The 12072-nt window shown below is 43.0% G+C and overlaps 1 protein-coding gene across 1 annotated transcript; it reads left to right on the top strand.

The window, feature by feature from the left end:
- Window positions 1-978: 978 nt before the first annotated feature.
- gramd1c (GRAM domain containing 1c) lies at window positions 979-10760 on the top strand. Its single transcript, XM_070986668.1, has 17 exons — window positions 979-1077; window positions 1403-1526; window positions 2260-2360; window positions 2820-2915; window positions 3004-3084; window positions 5116-5234; window positions 5322-5478; window positions 5565-5715; window positions 5810-5953; window positions 6156-6274; window positions 6351-6493; window positions 6572-6675; window positions 6974-7144; window positions 7987-8053; window positions 8391-8510; window positions 8934-9039; window positions 9541-10760. The coding sequence occupies exons 1-17, from the start codon at window positions 979-981 to the stop codon at window positions 9607-9609; spliced, it is 1971 nt and encodes a 656-aa protein (XP_070842769.1). The 3' UTR covers window positions 9610-10760.
- The last annotated feature ends 1312 nt before the right edge of the window (window positions 10761-12072 follow it).

Here is a 12072-nt window from a genome sequence, read left to right on the forward strand (position 1 = left end):
TAAAAAAAAAAAAAAACTCCGTAAAAAAACACAAAACACTGCAGTAATTTACTCACAAGTACACAAAATAAAAGTGTAACTGCAATCAACTTGAATAAATTGTGGGTAAATGAAGGGACAGGTCATTTTGGAGCCCTTAACGTGTTATGTGATGACCAATTAGCGTCACCAGTGTGATGACACCTCTCTGCAGGTATGCTCCCTTTGTTGGATGAGATACACCTGCAACAAGACGCACGAGCACAGCGTTTCAGTCCTCCGTGGAGTTTCAGGTCTGTGTGGGACAAACTGGTGTTTTTTTTTAGTCACGGAGGTCAGGAAAACAGAGACCCTGGGTCCACTCCGAGCGAGGTAAGTGACTAATAGCACTTCTGTCTCGGTTAACCCGCATGTGGAGACACGACGAAGGCGCAGCACGCCTGTGCGCTCATGTCTGAAGACACGTTAGGCGGCTTTTACACATTTGACAGTAATCAGTTATCATCCCGGTTTCGTTTGCAAGACTTGACATCAATGTCCACTGATAAGTCAGATTATCGGCCAACACGATCACAGCGCAGCCCGTGGGCACCGTTTGGGAGTGAATACTGTCATCATCACGCGCACATTTGTGGAAGTAGAAATGTTTTGGACTTTGTGACACAAACTCGTTCTTTTAGCGATATTTTTCCTCTTAACGACAGACAGACAGTATGAAATGCATGAAAGCGTCTGTTCTTGGCACGACTCCACTTCTTCCAGCGTTGTCCTCCTGTCAAACCAGTTCTGTGGCAGTGGTAACGACGGGCCTGTGGCGCTGCTGGATCCTGTTTGATTCCATTTATCGCAGAGGTTCAGATCATGTTCCGAAAGTTCAGCTCTCGAAAAACCAACTCTTTGCCTCCAGCGGAGAGGCTGAAATGTGCGAAATGTCAATCTGCAGCAGGGTTGAAGGGGTTTCACAGCAGCGTCTCTTTTTATGTGAGCCGTGCAGAGCAGATGGACCAGGTATCCAGCCGCTCAGGAGTGGGCAGTGATGATATTACAGATGAGTCAACATCCCTGATGGATGTCAGGTGGAGCTCTGATGAAGACGAGGTAAAAAAAAAAAAAAAAAAAAAGAACACTTCACTGTCTGTTAACGTAAAGCTAATGCTGTTTGTGCATGACACTAGGATTAATGATCCTTCATATATAATTCACGCAAATCATTCAATTCAGCTCTTGGACTGCCCTCTTGTGGGTCAGACCCATTAGGCCAGGTGTCACCTCACACAGGTGGGGCTTATTGGTCTTATTCTGTAACACGCAGCTTATAATTTGTTCTTGTTTCTTGCACGACAGAACAAGTCCAGTGTAACTTTACATATATATGCATGTATTCTCTTATTCAGTCAGTGATGTTCACATGTCTTCCAACCAGAGCTCTGACCCTCAGGGACAGTGTCTTGCGGCTCCTCAGACTCCTCTGCCGACCTACAAACAGAGGTTTGATGAATTTAAGAGGCTGTTCAAAGAACTGCCGGAGTCAGAGAGACTCATAGTGGGTGAGTTACAAAGACTCTCACAGTCATGACAGTCCAGGGTCCAGATGTTTGTTTTATTGTATAAGCTATGAACCAGTATTTAAATTTCACATTTTTAAAAGCTTTGCTCAAGTGAAAACAATATCAAAGGAAAACTTCCAGGATGAGCAGCTCTTCAACATGAGAGACTTCAGAAAAAGGTTCCATCCTAAATAAACCCTCTGTTTACAGAAAAGAAAATAATGAAATGTACACAAATATACAAGGTTTAATGCAGTCGTGGTCTCTGGCCAATGACAATGTCCAATCACATGATCAGTGATAACTGGCAGGTGAAATTTGACGTTCTCGATATTGATCTTAAAGGCAGTTTAAAACGTTTTCCCCTCTCCTGCATTTAGTATTTCACTGATGATATAGTAAAGCTACACTCTGAAGTAAAATACTCAAATCCAAGGTGCCATGTTTTCACTGTTGCATTGAATGGACAATAATCATATTTAGACGTTGTAACTCAGCATGGCACAGCTTGCATCTCTGTAAACCACAAGACTTTGACTAGAAATCCACATGAAATTTAAACCTCTTCGGGAATAAAGGTCAGTTTATACTCATCATCGAATTATACATGGCCACATATTGTCTGAAGTGACCTGACAGAAGATAATTCCCACCGTCTCTCCACAGTCATCTGTTTCATAGTGTGTCAAAAACACCTCAGGCGAACTCATCTGTGCGGCTGGTTTTCCCTCAGACTACCCGTGTGCCCTCCAGCGGGACATCCTCCTTCAGGGACGCCTCTTCCTCTCAGAGAACTGGCTCTGTTTCTACAGCAACGTGTTTCGGGGTACGAAGGTAATAAGAAGGTGGAGAGTTGAAAATATACAAAGATACAGAGAAATGTACATTTCAAAAGAGAAATGGTTTCAGCGGTACAAAACAGAAACCTTAAATATCTGATTTTGGTGTCAGTTCCTCAAACAAGGGCAAAAAAAAAAAAAACTTGTCAAACTTGCTGTCACATGCAACAGTTACAGAGAAAAGCAACCAAGCTGCAACAGGAAAAATAAGACACTAATTACTACATTCGCAGCAGCCTCAATGGGCCATGTGTTAGTACAGCAATGTCTCATTAACTCACTGCTGCCAGCACTAAGTCCACACCTCTTCTTCAGTTGCTCAGTCATTATAAGATGTCATCACAGAATAACTCTTGAGTGGAGGAAGATTAATCTGATGATCTGGATTCTTTAGAGCATGACTTCATAAGCATGTTTGCACTAAGCCCTGTAACCTTTCGCCTTGGTTTTATAGATTACACTGACTCTTAAAGATATCATCAATATGACCAGAGAGAAAACCGCTCGGCTCATTCCCAATGCCATCCAGGTCTGCACGAGCACAGAGAAGGTATATTGTTGTACAAGTGAACAGCAATTCTGACTCTATTTCACATCGGGTGAACGCATAATCGATTACTGTGCATCTTCACCCTCAGTTCTTCTTCACTTCCTTCTCAGCGAGAGAGAAAAGTTACCAGGGTGTTTTCCGCATGTGGCAAAATACACTGTTGGACAAGGTAAGGCCCTGCTCCACTTACCTGCTGCTACCTGATACAGGCCAGTCTCCTAACTGCAGACTCTCATCTGTACAATCTTCATACTTCATGCGGGAGTAGCCATTATTCATGCAGGTTCAGCTACTGTGCCTGTCCACAAGATATCACCTACCACCTACAGTGATATCACGTGTATCTTTGCTGTCATCCAGTACCTTGACTGCTCTGACTGAATGCCTGTCAAGAGCACCAGTGGGTCTGTGACTTTACCCCATTTTGCTGCACTTATCTAATCAGTCCAGGGTACATATCATACTGCCCCCGCCACAGACTTTTCCCTTTGAGGTTATCAGCGCTGTTCTGCTATTGCATGTAGGGTAAAGATCTGCACAAAGCAGCACAGCGGGTACGATCACTGAGTCCAACAGACACAAGCTTTTATTTATTGTCCCACTTACTGAGGCGCTGTGTTTGGAATAACTGACTGACATATATGTCATATATAGAAACCTACTGGGTGTCTGCTCGGACACCTTTATTTGGAAAATTGTATTCTCCCAGCTCTATAGATCTAAAACAATAAACTATAAAGCTTAACTTTCTAAAGAAAGTGCAAGCACGCTTCCCTGTGATGAAAACTGCAGGCACAAACTCTGGAAACAGGTTAAAAGGCGTTTAGTTGAAATGTAAGAGCTGAAATCAGTTGAAGGATTGAACATCGATTTCATGAAAGGCTTGAAAATTCAAGTGTCAGGTGAAGAGCAGGTTGAGAGATGAAAGCAGTGATGTCTCATATTATATTCCCACCTCCTACAGCATTTCAGGGATGTAGTTACAAATGAAACCACCAGCTCAGTTTAGACACCTTCATACAAATAACTGTGATAACCCAACTCTTTGGACTGTAAAAGTAGATTAGATTGGAAACTACACACAAACAGAAAGTATGAAATTCACACAGAGCCCATGCTGCGCATCATAATAACTATTTTTAAGAGGAGACACGCGCGTCAGTCTCACTTCTCCTTTTCAGCTAGTTCCTGTAGACAGGCACTGTGGCAGTCTACTCACAGGGGTGAGAGTCTGCTGGGACCTGGAGCACAAACACCAGGTATAAAAACATCGCCTCCCAAAGTTCATTGACCTCTCCAGGTGTGGCCATGAGCGCTCATTTACATGCAGCCTCTAACCGCACGCTCTTGACGCTGCGCTCGTCTCGGGGATTAAACTGCGAGCGGAAACGCGTCAAAAACCAAAAGGGTATCTCCGGCCAGCCGGACTTTCGACGGGTAGAGCGAGCTTTTATTCACCTTTATCGCGGTGTAAATCTGGGCGGTGCGTCTTCACGCCCCTTCACTCGCTCAAATCCAGGACTTCCTGATCAGTGAGTGCGCGGTGCGTCCAGGTCACAGATCAGCGTCTCCACGGCCAGGTAAACGCTCACAGCTGCGGGGAAATGTCCTCTGACAGGTACGTAAAGTCTGCGTGGACGGAGATCAGACTTTCTCTGGGTTTTAGATTCGCTCGAGCACAGCACGCGGTTCCATATGGCATAGACACGTCTCAATGCCCTGTCGGAATAAACAGGCCGAAAATAATACAGACTTTTGTACCATTTCACCGCTTGGATCGGCACATCTTGTTGTAATCTTTTATTCCAACACTGACGTTTCTGCTTATTTCCTCTGAGCACCTGTGCTTGCAGATGTGTTCGGTTTTTTTGGTCATATTTATTATTTCTTAGTGATTTTTTTAAGATTGTGCCTCTCCTGGGTGTTCATTATCTCTCCAGCGGTAGAGAGGGACAGTAACGTTAAGTTGTGTGTCACCCATGGAGATAAGACTATTGTACTATGTTGAGGCTTCGTGTTTCCAGGTTACCTGCACCTGCTTCAAATTCAGAGTCTGCTGTTTGTTCACATCATGGTTTCTATCAGTCAAAGCAAAGCCCTAATTAGTCAACAGGAAGCAATATCTACAGAAACTGCCAAGCAAGCCTCTGGTTGATTTTTCCATATCCCTGTGACCTCTCCTTTATTTTTCCGCTCTCAGCCTCTGACCAGCTTGGAGTTGTGGCAGATGGTTAAACAGCATTATGGGTATGACCTGGGCCTGAGCCATGAAGAGATGGAGAGCTTACAGATTTCAGTAGAATCAAGCATGCAGAACAGGTAAGCACGCTCTTCACCTGCACGCCCATCCTCACTCATAATCACAGTGTGCTGTAATTTGATACCACCTGTCTTGTTTGTCTGCAGCCTGACAGTGAGGCCTGGTGGTGATAATGGTCTTGGGAGGCTGGAGCGGACCCCCTCCCTTCGCGTCCCTGGGTTGGAGCATGGGCCCATAGAGGTCTCCACGCCTCAAGGGGATGACTTGGCTTCCCCTGTTGGCTCACAGAACTCGTCAAACATGGTATTAAAATAGTCTTTTTGTTTCATCGCGCACTCTGCAGGTCAAAATCTTTTTAAGCCTCATTTTCATTTGTCGCCCTCCAGCAGGATGAGTCTCGCACCCCGTCTCAGCGGTGCAGTCCTTTGCCGGACCGCCTCGCACCAGAACAGGTTTCCAAGCGCTCCTCGCTCACTCTTGACCTCAACGCCAACGAGAACGGCGTGTCCGAGCAGAGCGGTTCAGAGAGCCTCGAGGACGGTAAGAGGAGACAACCCAGCGAGCTCACGTCTTTTTTTTGTTTTGTCTTTGTTGTTTAACCATTCCCCTCTCCCCCTTCTTTTTGTTTCATCAGTGGAGGGGCGGGTGGGTTCGTCCGAGGTGCAGGGTCGACTTTATCTGAACAAGGTCTTCCACATCAGCGCGTCAAAGATGTTTGAGCTGCTCTTCACCGACTCCAGCTTCATGCGCAGGTTCATGAACATCAGGAAGATAACCAGTAAATATTAAACCTGTTTCAATCTCCATTTTTTCACTCTACAAGCACATGCAGTGCTTATCTGTATGGAACAATGTTTATCTTTATGGATCCTGTTAAATGAACGATAAAATAAATCAAATTATTGTCAGCCACACCTGAAACCAACAGTGCTATCAAAAGCTTTCATGCGTATTACTCATGTTGTCCTTTGTGTTTTCAGACACCAGCCTTGCTCCTTGGCAAAAAGATGCCTCTGGAAACATGAAGAGGAGCTTAAACTACACAATAACCATCAGCAACCCTCTGATTGGCAAGTTCTCCACCGCTACAGAGAACCAGGTGTGTTTACATCCATGTGAATGGTGTGTGCACGCTTGAATGGATGAATTGTGGCTCACTGCTTATTTGCAATCAGACGCTGTACAAAGAATCCAGGGAAGGTCACTATTACCTGGTGGACTCGGAGGTGTACACTCACGACGTTCCCTATCATGATTACTTCTACACTCAAAATCGGTACTATATCATCCGGAACTCGAAGCGGAAGTGCCGGCTGAGGTAAGGTGTTATGACTCTATCAGTTTGGCTTTATGTTTTTTAAGTGACTGCCTTTTAAACTGTCTCTTGTGCTGCCAGGGTCTGCACTGATGTGAAATACAGGAAGCAGCCATGGGGCCTGGTCAAGTCCTTTATCACCAAAAACTCCTGGAGTGGCATAGAAGATAATTTCAGGCAGCTGGGTAAGTCGAGAGCTCGGCTCACACACTTCCCTGTCCTCTTTCCGTAACCTGTGGTTTATTTTATCTCTGATCTGATATGAACAGTTTCCTCCAGCACGCATCAACCTCTGCGGCAGTGAATCATTTTACAGCTGCAATTGCAAGGAAGAAAATTAGTGTCATTTTTTTAGATATATATTAAGCTTCGCATACATTTCAATGCAATGCTTGCTTAATAAATCAGTGTCTGTGTGTTTTTACTGTCTTCACTTCTCATCCTTTGTGGTTGACTCTGTGGCCCTGTGTTGACACTGTGCAGAGGCAGAACTGCTGGAGGAGGAAGCAGAGATGAACCAAGCAGGTGGAGACTCTGGGAAGATGAGTGGGCTTCGGCGGAGGAGGCGGACGTACAGCCGGACTCTGCCAGAGCACATAAAGCCCAACAAGCAGTACGGGAAAGACGGCGAGCAGCACAGAGATGGCAGCATGGGTACATGGAATTATCCAGTATATGATGGCTTTAAAGGGTAGTTTGGCATTTTTGGGAAGTGCATGTATTTGCTTCCTTGCTGAAAGTTCGCTGAGAAGATTGATTTCACTCTCACGTCTGTCCCTCAGATGTGAAGCTACAGACAGCTTAGTTTAGCATAAAGCTTGGTAGCAGGGGGAGACAGCTCGCCTAGCCACCAGCATATCTAAAGATCGCTGATTAACATGTTATATCCTGCGCATTTAATCCATGCAAAAAATGGCTTTACAGGAGATTAATGTGCTCAAAGTTGCCATAAGGTTGCCTAGCAACCAGTGGTGACTCCAGGAAGTGAGTGTGTGCAGCTAAGAAATAGTCCACCACATGATGCTAAACTTTAGAGCTGTTGGTAACAAATTTTGTTTACTTCAAGCAGAGACAGGCTCGCTATGTCCTCCTGCTTCCGGTCTTAACGCTAAGCTAATTGACTCCTGGCTCCAACTTCATGTTTGATGAACCAGTAAGAGTGGAACACGTGAGGTTTTCAGCATCTCAAAACTGTCAAATGGAGACTGTAGTGCATCAAAAATCCAGTTGCTCAACATGGTTGCTACTACTGCAGCAAGAGCTTCTCAAAGCAGTGATGAAAGCTTGAAAGGTGTATTGTGCACTCTCCATAGCAGACAGCAGCCACTGCTGGAACTGCAGAAACTCAGAGGCATTGTTGTAGTATGTTGCAAAGTGTTGTCTTACTAGAAAAATGTTGCAAACCAGTGCAATGCTTTCACACATTGATGGCAACCCAGGTTTTATTTTCAAACAGCCGGCATGTTTTCTTAGTAATTTATTGATCTGTATTTCAGGTCCAGTAGAAATGAAGGGCCCACACAGATGGAGCACTGCGACAATCGTGGCTGGGATGAGTGTGATGTAAGTTCAAACCTGGACACTCACTTATGAAACAATGTGGTTTCATAAGTGTACTTATACTGTACTTATACTTGTCTGGGTTTTTTTTTATTATTGTACTTGTGTTTTTTTTTTTTTATTATTTAGATATTAGATGCAGAATCTAGATGTTTTCTGTGTTATCCAGTATGACAAACTGCCTTGACTGGCGATTGATTGGCGATTGAAAATCATTATGTCCAACAGATATGTGTGGTCATTTGTGGAATTTGCATGATTCCTTTAACCTTTGGCCTCTTGTTCTGACATCTTGTGCACCAGTGGTCAGATTAAACCTGGTGCTTTCTGTCTCTTCCAGTTTGCTCATTCTGACGCTGATGAATCTGGGTCTGTTCTTTAAGTTGTGGGCCATGGAGGACGTAGCCCACCGCATGTACCTGAGCACGAAGCACCGGCTGAGGGAGAGGAGTGAGGCCAGGTCGGATAACTTTCTGTTCCTTTGCAACGTGCACATTCGGATCTTTCCTTTTTGATTTATCGCCTGTCAAAGATAGCGATTATATCAGTAGCTGCCTTGATCACTCAGAAAGCAGAAGTCTTGGTGTGGGTGGAGAGGGGGAAGGGGTGAGTCTTCCTCCACCTTTTTTTGTCTGTGTCGTTTAGCAGCCCACATACAAGAGAGCTCTTGTTCTAATGACTCACGGTGTTCAAAATGCCTGTTTTTCAGTGTCAGTTAATGTGGTTACGTAAGTGTCATAGTCTTGCATCAGTTGCTGCTCCACTCGTTTCCTTCACTTTGTTTCTGCCTCTATTTGTGTCTCTTCTGCTGCCCTCATGTAGCAAATATGGGCATTGTATTTTGCACTTAAGATTAAACCTGCTTCTTTCTGTTATTTTGCAGCTTGGCCCCTGAATATGGTCCCGCACAGGCAGCAGGGTACAGGACCAGAGAAGATTTGCAGCTGCTCAAAACTGTACTGCAGGACTCCATCAACCTTTTAGAGCAGGTAGGGTGGGCTGATTAAGTTGCAAATGCACTGCATAAATCGGCCACAAAAACAACAAAGTTGCTCTGAATTTTTTTTTTCTAGGAAGTTACTGGTTTTGGCAAGACCAGTTACTTCCTGGAATCTCTACTGGTTGCCTAGAAACTGCTCAGAGCCATGAAAAGCCCAGTACATAATCCCTTGTCAGTGCCAGGCTACCTGTTTCCGCCTGCCTCCAGTCTTTATGCTAAGCTAACTAACTAGCTGCTGGCTATAGCTTCACATTTAATGGAGAAACATGAAAGTGGTATAAAATATCTACTCTTAAAAGCATGGCTGTGTTGACGTAAAACTATATTGAAGTTAGGTAGGATCCATAAATGTAAAGAGATGGAAGCAATTTGCATGTTTTGAATGAGTTGAAGAATGAGGTGTTCAAGTAAAGAAATTGCCTAGCTTGCCTTGCATTGCAACCTAAAGCAGGTGTTGCAGCTGCTGAGTCAGTTCTTCTTCTCTTCACAGCTCCGCAGCTCTCTGGTGGTGCTACAGCAGAACTTTGCTTCGGCCAATCTCACAGCAGCACCACAGTGACACTCCACACCTGCCGACTACAGAGTTGCCTGTGCCTCCAGCCCTGTGGAGGAAACTGCAGCAGTCAACTACCTCTGAGGAAATCTCTGGTATCCAGTGACATTGCCATGTAGACGTCCCCAGGCCCCTGACGTGCCATGTGTTTGCCCGGGGTCACGCGTCCTAAAGCCCGTGGTGGGGCATCAGGTGCCAGGATATTTTCAAAGCTGTGGACTGACTGCTGCGAGGACAAAGTTAAATCTGAGTCAGCCGCACACGGAGCAGCAGGTTTACATTTGTGTAGGGTGCAATTGTCAGCTCCTTGGGCTGGCTTCTTTTTCACTCTTTTCTTAAACAGTGGCGGTGGGCTTCAGAAAACTCTTTCCCTATATTCAGATGAGCCTCGTGCCACACCAGATCAGCTACTGTAAATACTTTTATTTTTTGTTTTATTCAAGGAAAGTGAATCAATGTTATTTAAAACAGCTATTTTCTTTATTTACATGTTTACACACATAATTTTTGCACAAGTGCCTTGCGGATTAGGCAATGTTTTAGATATCTTTTTGGATTTTTATTCTGTCCAATAAAAATTATAGAACCGTTAACTCATATTCGAAAGTTTGTCCTCTCTGTCGTAAACATAATCTTGATTTTTTTTTTTTCTCTTAAACCACATATTTGATAATTATCTTCTAGCTCAACCATGGATTGATTAAAGGGGTTTCCTGTAAATTACACACCCAAACAATGGTAACATTCTTGATTTATCCTTATCACCTGTACACGTGTAATCAGTTATATTTACTTTCTTTTCCCTCCTCCTTTTCTGCACTGACCTAAGTTTAAAAAGTCTGCTTTGGTCCAGTTTTTTTCTTCTTCACTCTGATTGTAGGGTCCTTGAGACAATCTTAGGTTACCTTAGTACTGTGTACTCACACTGTCAACACTAGATGCAAGTTTATTCTGTGATTTTCAAATTGACAAAAGCAGTTATGTCATTTTTTTTTAAATCAGTTTTTAATGACCTGCCACTGCGATTGCCTTGAGCCTTGTCCAATGTTTACAATGTGATTAGTCTGACAATTCTTCTCTTGATTAATCATGATTGTCTGAAAAATGTCAATGTTTTATGTCAATAAAATGAGCCTATAAAATGTCCATCACAATTTACTGATTTAGCTGACGTAATTTAATGTTTCATTTTGACTGACCAACCCAAACCACTTCAGTTTACTTAAATAGGAAATTAAGAAAACCAGCAAATGTTCAAATTTAAAAGGAGTCAGTAAATGTTAGGCATTTTTACTTAAAAAATTACTAAAATGACAAATTATCACAATCATTGCAGATTAACATTCCATTTCCAGAGCAGCTGCAGCAGGAGCCTGTCAAAAGCTGCACAATGCACCAAGCTGCATAGGTTGAAGGTGCAAAGATTATACCAGGAGTGATAATGCTATTATGAAATTGGATTATTTAGATGTAAACAACAGACAGAAACTGCAGGCTGAAAACTCATGATTATGCACTGACTGTTAAATAGTTCTGTTTTCTTTGCTTTGGGAATTGACTGTGTAATTGCCTCAGGACAAACTGATATAACCATATTGCTCTTTTTAAGACTAAGTTAATAAGTACAAGAATTTATCACGAGAGATGATGCTTGTAGGAAGTGCACATTGTGTACTGTACACTGCTGCTGGAAACAGAAGTGGAAAACGTATTGGGAGTAAAGCCAAATGTGTCTGTTCCTTTGTCACAGGTGAAATACAAGACTACTGAGACTGCCTTTAATTATTGACCAGTAGCCTTTTCCTATTTACTCCAACTGGAAATATTAGATTTCTTCAATAGTATCCTTACAATATATCACAGTGTATCAGCAACAAGATTATATGAAGATGACATGGTCAGGTGTACTGTTTGGTATTATCTCTATAGATACTTCAATAAAGCTTTATAATAATATCCAGTGGTGCAAAGTAAGTACATTGACTTAAGTACTGTAATTCTGAAGCACTTCAACTTTATCTTAGTGTTCAGAAGGAAATATTTTTACTCTACAGTAGTTCAATATTTTTTACTGATTGAGATTATTCATACAAAATGCATAATTACCTTTCAGATGATCAGATTATCATACATTTGTCTCCTTATCATGTCATTTTAGTCTGTAGCTAGAAATGGCTTGATTTGTAGGTCTGTTTCTAGTTTATTCTTTATTATATTTTGCAAAGTTAAAGATTGAGCTATCCACCTAAAATTATCTTGAATTTGGGCTATTTCTTTCTAGGATGGCGAAGTCAAAACCCGCCCTACTCTGCCTCCGATTGGCTAGTACTCGTTGCCTTTGTTTTTGGGGTTGGTTAGGTATGAAGAGTGGGATTGGTTAGTGGAGTAAGAATATCAGGGTAAGCCAATCAGAGGCAGAGTAGGGCGGGTCATGCCTTCGCTATCCTAGGAAAAATTAAATTGTTCTGT

Source organism: Chaetodon trifascialis, chromosome 18, assembly GCF_039877785.1.
Source record: "Chaetodon trifascialis isolate fChaTrf1 chromosome 18, fChaTrf1.hap1, whole genome shotgun sequence".
Taxonomy (NCBI): domain Eukaryota; kingdom Metazoa; phylum Chordata; class Actinopteri; order Chaetodontiformes; family Chaetodontidae; genus Chaetodon; species Chaetodon trifascialis.